Source organism: Denticeps clupeoides, chromosome 20 (assembly GCF_900700375.1).
Source record: "Denticeps clupeoides chromosome 20, fDenClu1.1, whole genome shotgun sequence".
Taxonomy (NCBI): Eukaryota; Metazoa; Chordata; class Actinopteri; order Clupeiformes; family Denticipitidae; genus Denticeps; species Denticeps clupeoides.
The window spans coordinates 10,314,363-10,331,135 of NC_041726.1; the positions used below are offsets into that span (position 1 = coordinate 10,314,363).

Consider the following 16,773-nt stretch of genomic DNA (forward strand, 5'->3'; position numbering starts at 1 on the left):
ATCATAGGTTTGCATCATTTGAACAGCTTTCTAAAAGGTTTAACCTACCCAATTCCCATTTTTTCAGATACCTGCAAGTAAGACACTTTATTGGCTCTTTTTCCCTGAGGCTCCTGCAGTAAACATCCTAGATAATCTCCTGTTTGATCCTGCTGCGCAAAGGCCTAATATCCACTATTTACGGAGTTTGAGTTACACCCCTTTGTGTAAAATTAAAACTGCTTGGGAGAAAGATTTAAATTTGTCACTTTCAGATGGTACTTGGAATTAAATTCTTAAGCTTGTCAACTCAACTTCCTTAAGTGCCCGCCACTCTTTATTACAGTTTAAGGTTTTACACAGGGCTCATTTATCCAAACTTAAATTCTCCCGTTTCTACCCAGACATTGATCCTAGCTGTGATAAATGTTAAAGCGGAGAGGCGTCTCTTATTCACATGTATTGGACATGCCCGAATTTGGAAAAATTCTGGAGGGACGTTTTTATAACCTAGTCGTACATACTGAAATGCAACCTTGAACCAGACCCTCTGATCGCTCTTTTTGGTATCACTGAAGAGGAAGATAAGCGTCTAACTCCAGCTAAACAGCATTTGTTATCTTTTGCAACACTCCTGGCCAGGCGTTCTCTTTTATTCAAGTGGAAGGATTCCACGTCACCCACTCACGCCCAGTGGCTCAGAGATATTATGTCCTGTTTTTCCCTGGAGAAGATTCACTACTCAATCCGTTATTCAGACTTGAAATTTCAACAGGTGTGGGGGCCCTTCCTCCGTTTATTTCATATACATTTATAGTTTGATTCCCTTCTTATTTAATTGTTTGTATGTTTGTTTTGCATACAGGACCAAAAACACTTCCAGCTCCATAGTCCTTTTATTTATTTTAAATGCCTGGCATCTAACCTTTATTATGCATGTAAAGCTGGCTTGGAGTCAGGGAGGGGAGGGGGGTGCTATAGGGTTTATAAAGGGGTTATAAAATAAAGTAAACAGTAAACATTACATGGTTACCCTGTTATATCCCTGTTTAAAATCAATAAAAATATTGTTTAAACTAGACTAAAAAAATCATCCTGATCTGATGTTACCCGGCATGGCATGGCAGAGTGGAGGTTACAAGAATGAACAGTTTCTACTTTATTCACACTATTACTATTATAATAAGATAATCTATTATACTAACTACTTACAATCAGTAGTTACAGGGACAGTCCCCCCCTGGACACACTCAGGGTTAAGTGTCTTGCTCAGGGACACAATGGTAGTAAGTTGGGTTACAGAAAACCCCAAAATAAAAGAAGGATCTTTCCTTTGATGTCTGTCTTGTTTCCTTCTCTTCGTGGGACCTCAAGCAAATGGCTGACGTTTGACAAAGACATGGGGGAACCTCTTATGCAAGACAAAAGTACAGGATGCCTTGGACCTGGGACATCCATCTTACAGAAGCACGTGGGTCTACTGGCCTTCTACAGGTGCTGAGTTCAGATCTTCAAAAACGAGCTAATTAAGCAACGCAAGCTGGTTTCAAACCTACTCGCATCCGTATGTAAACTGTTCAGATGACCAGCAGTTATCCTTCATCACAAAGCTGCCTTTTATGCCGAATTTATCAGTCAGGAGATTCTAATCATTACAAGTGTCCCCTGACTGTGCCAGCCACGTTAACTCCGATTAGAACAGATTCATTCAAATGGCAGAGATGTAAAAAAAACTGAAGAAAATGCCATTTAAAAAAACTTTATTACAAAAAACAAATACAACAAAGAACAAGAACATCTGTAGCGGCTCAACCCAGAAAGCCCACTTTCTGTCTCTTCTTCCCCAAACTTTCCTCTTCCTTCAGAAGCTCCATAAGAGGAGTGTGGAGTGCCTTTCCAACACGCTTCCCTGTCTGGAGGAACAGTAGAGAGATACCAAGTTCAGTTGATTTCGGTTCTGCTTGAACACAAACCAGAAACCGTTAAAAGCACAGAACGACCTCGATCATCTCGAAAATGCTCTCTGGGTCCAGGCTGCCGCCCCCGAACTTCCTGACGCAGGTCACCGTTCCCCGGTGAGTGGTGGCGATGAGCAGACTGGCCACGGAACAGGCCTTCTCCTGAAGAGTGGCGTCCACCACGTGCCTGTGGCCGATCTGCCATGATCATAAATCCATTACCAAGCGCAAAGCAAGCAGATAAACGATTTCTTATTTATTATCGCTCCGTACCTTGCATAGGGTGACGATGCAGGGCACGTTTTCCACGTTGAGCCTGACGCAGTCATACGGATCGTCCGACAGTTCAATCTCCTTCCCTCCCTCCTCATCTTCTGACAAATGGACTTTCGGAATTCTGTGTGAAAAAACACCAGGGTCCATCAGAAATTCACATTCTTTCAATATGAGGAAAGTCGGTGTAAAAACTCACCGCGTGTTGAAGAGCGCTGCCTTGATGGCAATGGAAATGGCGTCAAACAGATTCCCATCACACTGGAGCAGCTGAGAGGGTTAAGCAGTTATGCATGCGTTAGTAAAATTATCTAAATCGGTGGGGCGTCAACCCAACATTGCTGCGCAATCAGAGCATCAGATGCAGAGATACGTCAGTAAAGTTGGGAGTGAGTTCTGTATTCGACAGACCCTAATTCATAGCACTTCGCTGGATTTTACTCATTAAACAAAAACCCAGAAATCTCCAATTTCACATGGACAGACATGTCTGTCGGTCAACTTACACACACACACACACACACACACACATTGGTTTTTTCAATTGCTGCTTCTGATAAATTGTGAAAATGCTAAATAATGCAGGCACTCTTTGAATTTAAGGCGCTCACTGTGCCTTTGACTGTATGTAACATTTCAAGGGGGAAAGACAGGGACTGATTCTAAGGTCCCCTGACATTAACATTTTTTTCTGCTTTTATATTGGCGTTAGCATCCCCTAATACATTTACATTTACATGGGTTAGGCTTTAATTTTGAAACGTTAAACCATCAAAAGTGCAGAAAGTGCCTTAAATTCAAAGAGCGGCTGCATTATTTTATATTTTCACAATTTATTGGCTGTAGCAATTAAAAACAACAACGTGTGTGTGTGAAAGTTGACGGACATACATGACTTTGTGAAAATTGAGGTTTTTTTTTTTGGTTTAATGAGTAAAATCCAGTGAAGACCTATGAATGTCTGTTGAATACAGAACTCACTGCAAACTGCACTGAGTGCCAGAGATGCCCTGCTCACCAGGACATCAACATAGAGAACCCAGCAGTGCTCTCCAGGGCTGATGCAGAGGCTGTGCAGGTCCACGCTCTGCTTGTTGCTGAAGACTTTATACAGGGTGTTGCTCAGCTCCAGGCCCAGCTCCTCGCCGCCGCGGCCCTCGAACTCCGGAGTGGCATTGGCAGAGCTGCAGAGAGAGCAGGATAATTTTTTTAAATACAATGTAAAAAAAAAAAAAAAAGGTCAGACATTACCATCAAAAAGAAGTGCAAAAAAGAGATGCATGTAGTGGCAGCAGAGAAATCAATAAAGAACAATATAAAGTGATTGTCACATGTGATACAGAGCAGCACAGCACACGGTGCACATTTGTCCTCTGCATTCCTCTGCATTCAACCCATCACCCTGAGTGAGCAGTGGGCAGCCATGACAGGCGCTTAACCGCTAGGCCACCACTGCCCCAGAGCATCGCCTCCCCAGCAGGGAATCGAACCCCGGTCTACCGCGTGACAGGCGGGGATACTCACCACTATACTAACGAGGAGCTGCCAGTATGGAGGCATCATACGATTATTTGTAGAAAAGAATGATTGGATAGAAAACTTGCCATAAAAATAGTTTCAGCAGAAAAAAAGCCAGGTCACTGCATCAAAAAAATCCCAACTGAGCCGCAAACTCACCAATCAACGAAAAATTCCAGGTAGCCTTGATCCGGCAGCGCCGGCCTGGGCTTCCCGACCTCGGCCTTCACCCCGACGAGCACGTCACTGTATCCCTGCACACAGGTCAGGTGTGACACCATATTCTGTGACCGTCGCATCTTGTGACCCCAGGGCCGCTGTTTTGGTGTATTTGTCGCATTTAAGATTATTTTCTCCGTGTTATTTCTGGTCCGTGCTATATGGTTGTATATATATATATATATATACACACACACACACACACACACACACACACACACACACACACAGGTCCTTCTCAAATAATTAGCATTTTGTGATAAAGTTCATTATTTCCTGTAATGTACTGATAAACATTAGACTTTCATATATTTTAGATTCATTACACACAACTGAAGGTAGTTCAAGCCTATTATTGTTTTAATATTGATGATTTTGGCATACAGCTCATGAAAACCCAAAGTTCCTATCGCAAAAAAATTTGCATATCAGGAAAAGGTTCTCTAAACGAGCTATTAACCTGATCATCTGAATCAACTAATTAACTCTAAACACCTGCAAAAGATTCCTGAGGCTTTTAAAAACTCCCAGCCTGGTTCATTACTCCAAACCGCATTCATGGGTAAGACTGCTGACCAGAAGGACATCGACACCCTCAAGCAAGAGGGTAAGACACAGAAAGAAATTTCTGAACGAATAGGCTGTTCCCAGAGTGCTGTATCAAGGCACCTCAGTGGGAAGTCTGTGGGAAGGAAAAAGTGTGGCAGAAAACGCTGCACAACGAGAAGAGGTGACCGGACTCTGAGGAAAATTGTGGAGAAGGACCCATTCCAGACCTTGGGGGACCTGCGGAAGCAGTGGACTGAGTCTGGAGTAGAAACATAGAGAGCCACCGTGCACAGGCGTGTGCAGGAAACGGGCTACAGGTGCCGCATTCCCCAGGTCAAGACACTTTTGAACCAGAAACAGTGGCAGAAGCGCCTGACCTGGGAAATCAAAGTGCCAGAGTCTGGAGGAAGACTAGGCAGGGGGAAATGGCAAAAATGCCTGAAGTCCAGTGTCAAGTACCCACAGTCAGTGATGGTCTGGGGTGCCATGTCAGCTGCTGGTGTTGGTCCACTGTGTTTTATCAAGGGCAGGGTCAATGCAGCTAGCTATCAGGAGATTTTTGGAGCACTTCATGCTTCCATCTGCTGAAAAGCTTTACGAAGATGAAGATTTCATTTTTCAGCATGCCCTGGCACCTGCTCACAGTGCCAAAACCACTGGTAAATGGTTTACTGACTATGGTATTACTGTGCTCAATTTGCCTGCCAACTCTCCTGACCTGAACCCCATAGAGAATCTGTGGGATGTTGAGAGACGCAACACTCTGGATGAGCTTAAGGCCGCTATCGAAGCATCCTGGGCCTCCACAACACCTCAGCAGTGCCACAAGCTGATTGCCTCCATGCCACGCCGCATTGAAGCAGTCATTTCTGCGAAAGGATTCCGACCAAGTATTGAGTGCATAACTGAACATGATTATTTGAAGGTTGACTTTTTTTTTTTTTTTTGTATTAAAAATTTTTTGGTCTGATTAAATATGCTAATTTCTTGTCGGGGTTTCATTAGCTGTATGCCAAAACAATCTATATTAAAACTATAAAAAGCCTTGAACTACCTTCAGTTGTGTGTAATGAATCTAAAATATATGAAAGTCTAATGTTTATCAGTACATTACAGGAAATAATGAACTTTATCACAATATGCTAATTTTTTAGAAGGACTTGTGTGTGTCTAAAAGAGAAACACAAAGCTCGTACAGCGAACTGGTATCTGATCAACTGAACGAAACAGCGCCCCCTGGGGGCACAAAATACGACGGTCACAGAATGCGGCGTAACACCAGTCAGAAAATACAGCCGGACGCGGGACTGTCCTACCAGGGACACTTTAGCCGAGCCGTCCGTGTTGGACACAACGTCGGTCTCTATGTCCATGTGCCTGTAGTCCTCACAGCCTCGCCCGTCCACACGCAGGTCATCCTGAGACAAATCGAGATTCATCATTTAAAACGGCCGATTTAATTCACTGATCACTTCGGTCAAATATCGGAGGCTTAAATCCACAGATTTCAGGGTAATTTACCCGCACTCCGTGTAAAATGTAGACTTTCTCAGCCTCGCTCACTTGCACAGTGGCCATGTTGCCATACGACCCGTGTCATCAGGGCGCGACGCTGCGGGCGACTTGCGTCATCAAGGCGCGACACTGTTTTTTTTTCACGGCGGCCGGTTTCTGTCCGAACTGGGATCAGTTTCTCCTCGACAGCAGCGCGGCTGGAACCGCGTTTAGAATGCAATGAAACTGACCTGGAGTCAGAGGAAAGAACGTTGGGTTATTCCATTTGAAAACGCCACAAAATGTTCAGATGTTCAAACGAGTGTTCGCGGCGTTATTGAGCGGAGTTTCGGGTGTCGGTGTCCATGTGTGGGGTGGAGTAGAGGTGCGTTCATGTGCTAATTACAGATCATTCCGGACTCCAGGACTTCCTGGTCGCTGCTCGTCCGGGTGTCGGGAGGAAGGGAGGATTCCCGTGGCTGTTCCGCCGAAACCGAGGCGCGGGTCCCGGTGGGAGGTGAGCGAGCTGCTCTTCTCATTGTTACTCTACTATTATTATTTTTATTATGTTTATGATAATTATTCGCTGTGTGGACTGGTCAGTGTCGGGTGCTGATTCCAGCAGTTTCCCTTCCCTGGTGAAAGCGTGTGTTTACTGGGGTGGAGAAGGTGGAGGTTGGGTGTGGGTCTGCGGTTCTGGAGGTGTTTGTGTCTTTTGATGGGTCGAGATTTGTAGTAAAAATGAAAACCGGAGGAGTTCTCCTTCCTCTAATCCAGTTCTTCTGGAAATCTTACAATCAGTAGTAACTTGTTGTACTTGTTCCCACTTGGACTAATAAAGGATCATCTTAACAGGGACCGTGGTGGTAGTAGTCTATGAACCAGGAGACCCAGGTTCTTTACTTTACTTTGCAGACGCTTTTATCCAAAGCGACTTACAAGAGCAAGACACCAACACCATTCTCATTCAATTTCTATAGATTTCGAGTTTACAAAACTAAGAGCCCTGATAAGGCCTAACTTGTCAGAAAAAGAACATGCTCGGAAATTGTTAAGTGCTAGACGAGGAAATTATTTTAATTTGTGCAGTGCGTGTGCAAGTGTTAGATTGTCTGAAATACTGTTTGAATAAGTGGGTTTTCACCAGCCAGGGACAACCAAGGAGAACAGAGTTGATTGCAACCGGAGACCCCGTGAAGAGGGAATTTTCAGTCTCATTTCATTTGCAGATCTGAGAGGGCGTGCCGGAGTGTAGCTGGCTAGTAGTGTGTTGATATAAGAGGGTGCTCTTCCATTTACAGCCCTGTAGGCGAGCAACAAGGATTTGAACTCAATGCGAGCAGCTACCGGGAGCCAGTGGAGAGAGGTGAGAAGAGGCGTGACATGGGTGTATTTTGGCTGATTGAAGATGAGACGGGCTGCCACATTTTGGACCATCTGGAGTGGTTTTATGGTTACTGCAGAGGTTCTTCTGGTACTGTTCCTGTAACTTCTGTTTATAAGGCACTCTGGATAAGGGCATCTGGTAAATGCTGTAAATGTAAGTGTTCCTGCTCAGTGGTAGTAAGTGTGGTTTGAACCTGGCTTATAGGTGGCTGTGTTACCCCAGCATGGTGCAAATCGTATAAAACCAGAACCTCATGAATGCTGCATTATTCCTTCAAATTGATTGATTATTAATAATCTATGGATTGTGGCTGGGGCCGGGGCTCATGAGTGAGGAGGAGGAGCATCTGCTTTGTTTCCTGCTGTGCACTACGACTTTTTCACCGGACCCCTCTTTCTGCGTTTTCCCAGCATGCCCATCGGTTGCTCGCAAGAATGAAGAGCCCCGCCCACCGCTGCAGGGACATCGAGAGGCGAGCCGGCTACCTGGGGCCCGAGCACTGTGCCCCGCCCCCACCGCTCCCACAGTCTGATGCCATGTGGTTCATCCGCGACGGCTGCGGCATTGTGTGCGGCGCCATCACCTGGCTGCTGGTGCTCTACGCGGAGTTCGTGGTGGTCTTCGTCATGCTCCTCCCCTCCAACAACGTGGTGTACAGCGTGCTCAACGGCGTGGTCTTTAACGGCCTGGCATTCCTCGCGTTGGCGTCACACTTCAGGGCCATGTGCACAGACCCGGTCAGATCCACTTGTCTACTGATATCAGCATGCACATCCATAATTAGCATCATATCGCAATGCTTATTACATTTTCCCATGAAATCTCCATTTATTTGCTTTTTATGAGTGTTCCAGTGAGGGTTTTTATGGTTCAGAATGGTGGTGTAGTGCAGACCTACATGTCTTTCTGCTGCCCAGGGCACTTTTCCCTGCATAATTGATGACGTGTCACTTATGCCTGAAGCCTTTCAAACCAAAGATGATTTTTTTTATACATATCCACTGAGATTCTTTTTTTCTTCCACTGACGGTCATATAATTCCCAAGAGAAACTGATAACATTCAGTAAAATCAAACTCTAAACTGTAAAGCCTAATCAATATGCTGTGTTGTATAACGAGTCACCACTAGGTGTAGGTTATATAGCGTCACTATTCCACAATAAATGGAAGGAAAGAACGTATAATGTTCTATATTTGACTGTACCAGTGGCAAAAATATGTAACACACTTATCTAAATGCACGAATCACCAAATCGTTCATTTAAAATATGTAACATATCAGCACCGCTCTGTTGTTTACTGTATACTTGATGATGGGTGGGTGTGTCTATTGTGCAGGGAGCACAGGAGCGGCAACCAATCATTGTTTCTTGCTCGTAACAACATAGTCGCTTAACCTGCAATAAACCCCACTGATTGGCCAAATGGGTTTGGGCGACCTGAGACTCTTTCTCACATTTATGGCTGTAATAGTTGTGAAATTGACGCGAGCTTGAGTCTTAACAATTCATTTTTGAAAAATGTGTGATTACCCGACAATTGTGACCAGTGTAGTGCTCATTTCATTCAGTTGACCTTTAACCTCGTATGAAAGTGGCATGACCGTTAGCGTACTCTGGCCTGCAGGGAGCCGTGCCCAAAGGAAACGCCACCAAAGAGTTCATCGAGAGTCTTCAGCTGAAACCTGGACAGGTGGTTTATAAATGTCCCAAGTGCTGCAGCATCAAGCCCGACCGTGCGCACCACTGCAGGTAAAAGACCCTCAGATCGGCTCCGGCGTTTCATTCCGCGTACTGACCCCGGACCCCAAGAGTGTGCGCGCGATGCTCTGTCCTACATTCCCTGACACACTGCCGTTGTTTTCCCGTTGTTCCCTCATGCAAAATAATGCGATTTCTGTGTGTGTTTTTACTGAAGTGTGTGTAAACGCTGCATCCGGAAGATGGACCATCACTGCCCCTGGGTGAATAACTGTGTGGGAGAAAACAACCAGAAGTACTTTGTGCTTTTCACTGTGAGTACAGAACGCACACAAACACACACTCACGCTTCTACTGTCTTATTATCTTTTCACCACCATCTACTGGATATTAATGACACTCATATTCACATTAATAATACAAACACACACAATGTACAGAATGATAAAGATTTTGTTTGTTTACTGTAGATGTATATTGCCCTGATCTCCCTCCACGCCCTCGTCATGGTGGCCTGTCACTTCGTCTTCTGCTTTGAACAGGACTGGACGAGTAAGTGTTTACACTGTAAACCGTGTTCTCACTCAACTGCTCATTCAACACCTTCTCATTCATAGAAGCCGTTTACACAGAACAGGGAGGTTCTGTCCTGGGTTCGCCACTGACACAACCAAATTCCATTCGATTACGATTATCATTGTATCGATTATTGAGGCACCCTGTCCATTTTTCTACATGACTTCACAGGATGTTTTTAAATACGCAAGTGAGATGAGAGTTAAGGCCTTAACAAGCATAGTGTTATTTACATTTTTTGACTATTTTGTAATATACACTGAATACAGGAAATCCTAAAATTTAATATAATCACTTGCATTATACAAACGTGTGTGTGACAAAGTCCACTTTCAGTAGAATTGCCCAGATATTGCTTTATCTTGTGTACGGTTATGCTTTATGTTGATGTATCTGCCTTAGATACCCTTTCAAAAACAGTTTCAAGCTCAAAAATGCGTACGCCGATCAGAGGGCGTTCCTTTTGAACGTCCGTGTGGACGAGCCCGAACTCCGGAGCAGCGCTGTACTCAGATCAGGCCGCCACAGTCTCTAACGTACTACTTTTTAATTAGAAAACCACCAAGCAATGTAATTATGATATAATCCATTATGTTTTGGATTTAGTAGAACAGGGCTTGTGCTCAGAACAAGTGACAATTAAATGATAAATGTTTATGATCCCATTGATCTTATTAGGTGAGCAGGATTGATCAGGGTTCCAGTTTAACCAGGTTAAAGTGAACCTGTTTAACGAGGAGCGTTTCGGACCTTCATTCCCTTGGTTCTCATGGCCCCCAATTTCCTCTTCTTCCACGTGCCTTCCACCACCCTGTTCCTCAGAGTGCAGCTCCTTATCACCTCCAGCCACAGTCATCCTCCTCATCCTCCTGTGCTTTGAGGGGCTCCTCTTCCTCATTTTCACCGCTGTGATGTTCGGCACACAGGTCCACTCCATCTGCACTGACGAGACCGTAAGTTCCCGAGCGTCCACCGCGCCCACCACCGCGCCCGAACCTGTATCATAAACGTCTTCTCCTGTCCGCAGGGTATCGAGCAGCTGAAGAAGGAAGAGCGGCGCTGGGTGAAGAAGTCCAGGTGGATGAACATGAAGGTGGTGTTCGGCCACCCCTTCTCCATAGCCTGGCTCAGTCCGTTTGCCACGCCCGACCATGGGAAGGCAGACCCCTATCAGTATGTGGTCTGATGGGCGACGCCTGTTCTGGAGACCCATTTTCTCGCCCAGTTGGGTGCATTGTGAACAAGCAGCGCCAGAGGGACTCGAGTGAGCGGAACTCTCACCTGTTTCCCTTTCCAATCAGAGATGGAACTTCTGATGCTTTACTGACCTACGGAACGTCTTCCGTCTTCCTCCTGTTTACACCAAAGCCCAGGGAATGTCTCCTTCTCCACCATTTCTCCAAGCCAGAATTGCAGCTACTTCTTGTGCTCTTTTTTCCTGACGACAAATCGCGATGTTGCAATAATTAATGTCGCCTGTTTTAAATGTATTTTTTTATACTCCATGGAGGAGGTGCAGATCAGCAGTTCATTCTGGACCTCGCATGACTGCTGGTTCCTGTCCTTCAGTCATGACTGGTTCTGTCAGCGCCTTACTGGGGGTGGCGCCTGTGGACTTGACCACTGGAGGACCAATAGAAACAGGATTCCAAGGATGTGCTGCCTTACGCGTATGTTTACCTATAGGATCGGGTTTTTTTTTTTGATGGTGCAATCGAACATGGTGGCCTTCACAGTGGAACATTTCATGTGTAATGTTCACACGCCTTACTCACCCCGCCTCCAGAGGAACTGGAACTCTCCTGCCAAAATTAATCTTTTTCTCATTTTCTTTTCTTTATTTTAACTGTTGATTATGAACAGATCAGGTATTATCTGCTGAACCGTTATTACTGCCATACAGCATAAACTGTCTCCTCTCTAACCATATGCAGTAACATTAAAATCTAACTGAACCGCACTGTTCAGAACCTAGAACTGGTGTTCCATATGTCCTATATAAGTGAAGACCTCCTTATCAAAGCAGTGACTATCAGGCTTATAACAAGGAAACAAGTCGACATGATGATGAATTGCAATCCATTCCATTGCCACTAGAGGCAGCACACCACACACTGCTGCCCCTCAGGAGGAACGATCACACTAGTCTCGCTTACTTTTAATCTGAGCGCAGACCTCCTAATAAAAGGCAATTAAAATTGTGGACGTTGTCTTTATTTAATATGAATTGTGTTTTAATGATTTTGTGTCTTCTGATTGAGCTTTATTCCTTGGTTTAGAAATGTGCTAAGAAATTCACATTTAATTCACTTGTCACCGACCCACAATGTGCCGTTCTTTTGCATGGTTATAAATGAATGTGTGATGGATGTGTGTGAGTTGTGGTTATTCTGTGCCGCCGGTTTTATGAATGAGCTCTGGAATAATTTAACATGGACTCTGCCTCCATTAACTGTAATACATAATTCATCTTAAGGGGGTCCCTGGGATTTCTTTCTGCCTGTTACAGCTTTGAAAAATTTTATCTTCTAATATCTTTTGTTTGGCAGCAGGATGGCAGGTGATTACAATGGCGAGCACCTTAAAATGAACGTAAGGCAAGGTGAACCCAGAACACCGTGTTCATCGTGTGAAATTTATTCCAGCGTGTAACAGTGTAAACATGGTTTCTCCACAATGGATACAAGTGTATTTACACATCCACAAATGCAAGATAAGGACTTTGTTCTGCTACCTCTGGTACCTCATGCTCCTGACCTGCTGTGGAACGCTGGGGCTTTCAGATAAGGCCATTCCCCGGCAGGCCCTCGTTCCGTGCTAGTCACCGCGTTCCCTCTGTCTTTTAATGAATATGTGTAGAACATTTCGATTTCTGACCCAGCAGTTGTAGGAAGAACATTTGATTCAGGAAGTGCATCAACAGAACAAATGCAAATAATTTTTTTGCTTCATGCATCTTAAAGATGTCGAAAATAACCTGGTGCAGGCGGACCAGTCAGAAACGAGCGCTGTTCTTATTGCACCGAGCCTGACCCGGTCCACAGGCGTCACAGTGATAAGGGATCGTAGGAAGTACAGCAGTGGAGGACCAGCATGCATGATGGAGGACGGCGCCTTTGTGCTTTTTGCTACCGGCTGATCCAGCACTTGATCCGGACTACACGCCAACCGCTGCATGCTGGGAGATGCACAGGGCTCAGGTTGTCCAGAGGAAGCCTCTGGAGGAAAACAGTGAGACTGAGCTGATGCCTCCATCCTGAATCGGCGTCAACACGGGCCAGTCTGATCAGTCTTTGGTCTGGAGAGGAACTGGTCTAAGTAAATAAAACGTCAGCAGCTAAATACATGAACCTCCCCAAAAATGCCAAATTAAATGCACCATTATGCACAGAAAAGATTCGTAAGGCCATACGGCCCTCGCTACTGACCATCGACTGTTGAAAAACATGGTCGCCATAATCTCAAAACAGGTCTAGTGCCCCTGGTGGCTGCTTGCAGGAATGTTTAGCTCTGCCCACCCCTCCCATCAGCCAATATTCCAGCACAGGCCTAACTACGGCAGTTCTGCATGCCTGACGGCGCCCATGTTCTCAACAGTCCGTGGTCCTCGCCAGGGGGTGGGACTTGTGTAGTGGCAGCAGTTATGTTGGTGGCCTACAGATAAATAATCCTACAGCAGCCATGCAGGCGCAGCGTGAACCTCCATCGCCAGGGACCCGTCATTCATCCTTCTTGGTCACAGGTGGGTCGCTGGGTGTCGCTCGGTGAAGCACCAGGAGGCCGGAGAGTGTGAGCGAGATGCCCACCCACCACAGAGCGAGGTGGCTCTCCCCAAAGATGAGCTGGCCCAGGAACGCCTGGAGGAACATGAGGCGTGTGTCAAGAGACGGAACATTCCGGCTGGAGTATTGAGCGGGTGTCGGGGCGCGTCGTACTCACAGAGGAGATGAAGTTGGAGGCCGTGGTGGTCACAGTGGCCCGGGTGGAGGAGGAGGAGTACCTGAGCGCCTTGGCCAGGAAGGTCCACATCACAGCGTTGCAGGTGAAGAGCAGGCCGCCGCAGAGGAGCCTCAGGGGGATGTGCAGCTGACAAACATGAATTATTACTACTGTAGTAGTCCTGATCAGCAACCATTTGTTTAATAACGAGACACGGCACGTGGGGTCGCGCTGAAGGTCATTATTTGTGAGTGCGTGACGTCTCACCCAGTCGCACGCGGTGGCCTCGTTCTCCGGGCGGAATTTGCGCTGCTCGCCCCACGTCCGGAGGCCGGACTCACACACCCCCTTCAGGTAGTCCGCGCCCAGGGACAGCTTGGCTGACGACGACGCCACGGCGCCCAGGAAGCCCGCGAGCAGCGCGTACACCACGCCGGGGAACATCTCATCTCCGCCGAGGAGGAACCTCCAGCACGTCCAGCTCCTCCTCCAAGGGCCAATCACAGCCGAGGAGGACCGTCCCGCTCCTTCTCCAAGGGCCAATCACAGCCGAGGAGAAAAGCCCAGCTCCTCCTCCAGGCGCCAATCACAGCCGCCTACCGATGCGTGCCGGCGCATGCTGGGAGATGTAGTCCACCTTTTCCTTCTCGAGTCTTCCCGTGGTTTCTACCCTTTTATTTACAGTAGAAGATCAAAGATCAAAGAAGATCAAAGGAAGGTGTTCACATTCAGAGGCTAAATAACAAGCAATTCTATATTTTTAAAGGCTCAGAGTCAGACTAGGGACGGAGCCCTAGCTGCTTAGAACCAGCAGAACATCACCTTCTTCCCATTGATGGTTTCTTCGTTACACCCCAAAGACGCATGACATGCATGATTGTTTTGATTAGCTGGTGTCACAAGGTTCATAGGTCAGAGTTGGCCTCTCACCAGTTATCGACTACACAGACATCCCTAGTGTGGGGTATGACCAGTAGGGGGCTTCACTCTTCGTGCTGTAGATTGCAGTGTATGGGAGACTCCAAAGCCAAACATGGGGTTTCATCATCCTACCTCAGAGGCCGTATTATACCTGGCACTCTACCACTGAATATTTTCAAACAGAAGCTTAAGACCTTCCTCTTTAGAGAATACTCAGACTAACTAGTCTGACTTTTGTAAAGACAACAGAGTTAATAAAATAATTGTATTCATGGTTTGAGTTCTAGTCAACCAGAACAGATTACTTCACTGATGGTAACATGAAAGCACGTTGTAAGTCGCTCTAGATAAGGGCATCAAATGCCATAAATGTAAAACCTAAATGCAGCTTTTTATAGGAGGATCATTGTTGGAGTGTTACCTTCTTCTGAGAGACTTATAAACCGCGAAATCACCGTCCATGCTGCACACAGGATCATAAATCTGCATAAATAAATAAAACATCAGTCATGTTCCTGAAGGATTAACTGATGACTGACATTCAACAAACATCTCCTCATGGCTACTCATCATAATGCACAATCTGCATTACGATACAACTGATATTATCTAAACGTACTTCACATTTCAGAAACAGAATCGCGTTTATGGGCCATACACATACATTCCGGTCGACGGCGTCTCTAAAACAACAACAATATACAATATAGTCCAATAGCTTATATACAGAAAATTATAGAAACAAAACCACAAGTGTACATAAATCAGAATCAGAAAACCTTATTAATCCCGAAGGAAATTGCGTAAAGCAGAGCTGCAATGCTGCAGGTGTGACAGTTTGGCTGTTTGGTCCATTTCAGCTTTGTAACTCCACAGGTTTTGACAGTGCACTGTTGCCGCTGATTGTATTGATTATGTTGTGTGTGTGCTCCAGACCTGCACACATCCACCCACATCCACCCCAGACCCCCCTCAGCGGCAGGGCCAGGCGATAAGCCCTGCATTAGCAGAATCACTTGTGTTTGGGGGGGAAGAATGATGTAATGATGTACGGTTTTGCACAATATGAAGCCGCTGTGACATTAATACACGGAATAATTATTCCTCGGTTTCAACACAAGCAGAGAATGAACACTAGTGTGTTCCAACATTCATTGCTGGGGACATTTTATAATAGAACTTCATTTTGATAACGGTAGAAAACCCTCAAAAATTGATTTACCTAAAGTATTTATAGCAGAATTTCTGTCTTCTTGCGAAACAGTGACATGGTGTGTAAAAAGAAAAAGAGACAGTAATGCAATATTTTTCTCAATATGTAGATTTTTCCTTTACTTATTTCACAGAGTTGGAAGAGACCGACACCCATTTCTTCTAGCACTACTGACTAAAACTGGCGAAAGTGATAATGATCATACTAGACAATAAACATGATATTTCCTACCTGCAAACACAGATTCTTCATTATTTTTCAAAACCTGCTGTGAAGATGCTGCATTTTAATGAGCAGCTCTCTGATTTTACCCACATGGCTGTTTCAGCCAGAAACCAGGGAATCTTATAATGACTCTATTATAAAACAATAGAAATCCCTTCCAAACACTTAATTGGTTCCCCTGTCAGGCAAGTCACAGGGCAACAAAGCTGATTTATTATGGCAGAAGGATGAGAAGAACAGGCTGCAGAAAAGTGGAGGACTGACCCTGAAGGTCCTTCTCCACCGTGGAGTAACTCTCTCATGCAGTTCCACCAATGCATCCACACCTCCCGCTAACGTAATTCACGCCATGCTGCCATGAAGCAACGCTATATCCAGTGGTTTGAATAAATCTGTATTTAAAGAGCTTTTTACTTCTAAATAGCATCGTGCATTTCATACATTAAACCATTTATGGTTGGAAGGTCTCCGGGTAGGTTTGGTCCTAGAAAACATGCGTGACTTTTCTAACGGTCCCTAACATTGCGTTCAGTAATAAGATTGAATAAAAAAATCACCATATAGGGTCTTATCTAGTTTGACTGCAAAGTAAGAAAACGCAGTTTTGTCTCCTGCACATGAGATTAAAACGTCTCGGACATTTTAAAGTCTGCTTCTGTGGACCGGTCCGGCCGTGGACTGGACTCTAAAACCGGGCTTGCGGCGGGGTTGCCAGGTCGGTCCTTCAACGGACACGTGTTGCGGTTCCTAATTTCAATACTTTCTAAATAATATTTTATTTTACTTTCAGGCATATCTTGATGAAAATGGTCAGGTGGTGG

General features: G+C 45.4%; 3 protein-coding genes across 5 annotated transcripts; 1 reads left to right on the forward strand and 2 right to left on the reverse strand.

Annotated features, from left to right (window-relative positions):
- Window positions 1–1,722: 1,722 nt before the first annotated feature.
- Window positions 1,723–6,398, reverse strand: LOC114770521 (exosome complex component RRP42-like). Its single transcript, XM_028964516.1, has 8 exons — window positions 6,018–6,398; window positions 5,813–5,914; window positions 3,888–3,982; window positions 3,229–3,394; window positions 2,410–2,480; window positions 2,211–2,334; window positions 1,980–2,135; window positions 1,723–1,892 (listed from the first exon to the last, which is right to left on the reverse strand). The coding sequence occupies exons 1-8, from the start codon at window positions 6,072–6,074 to the stop codon at window positions 1,788–1,790; spliced, it is 876 nt and encodes a 291-aa protein (XP_028820349.1). The 5' UTR covers window positions 6,075–6,398; the 3' UTR covers window positions 1,723–1,787.
- LOC114770520 (palmitoyltransferase ZDHHC3-like) lies at window positions 6,149–11,855 on the forward strand. The gene is made up of 7 exons (XM_028964515.1): window positions 6,149–6,507; window positions 7,788–8,114; window positions 9,005–9,129; window positions 9,296–9,392; window positions 9,549–9,630; window positions 10,477–10,607; window positions 10,682–11,855. Exons 1-7 carry the CDS (start codon window positions 6,301–6,303, stop codon window positions 10,838–10,840), a joined length of 1,128 nt encoding a protein of 375 aa, XP_028820348.1. The 5' UTR covers window positions 6,149–6,300; the 3' UTR covers window positions 10,841–11,855.
- A 420-nt stretch (window positions 11,856–12,275) lies between these two features.
- Window positions 12,276–14,076, reverse strand: LOC114770463 (transmembrane protein 42-like). Of its 3 annotated transcripts, none has more exons than XR_003743343.1 (4): window positions 13,861–14,076; window positions 13,594–13,740; window positions 13,313–13,511; window positions 12,276–12,968 (listed from the first exon to the last, which is right to left on the reverse strand). XR_003743343.1 is itself a non-coding variant. In XM_028964413.1 (4 exons), exons 1-3 carry the CDS (start codon window positions 14,035–14,037, stop codon window positions 13,374–13,376), a joined length of 462 nt encoding a protein of 153 aa, XP_028820246.1. In that variant the 5' UTR covers window positions 14,038–14,076; the 3' UTR covers window positions 12,276–12,968; window positions 13,329–13,373. The 3 variants fall into 3 exon arrangements, 2 of the variants coding, with proteins under 2 accessions (XP_028820246.1, XP_028820245.1); XM_028964413.1 differs by having other exon boundaries at window positions 13,329–13,511; XM_028964412.1 differs by having other exon boundaries at window positions 12,276–13,511.
- Window positions 14,077–16,773: the final 2,697 nt, after the last annotated feature.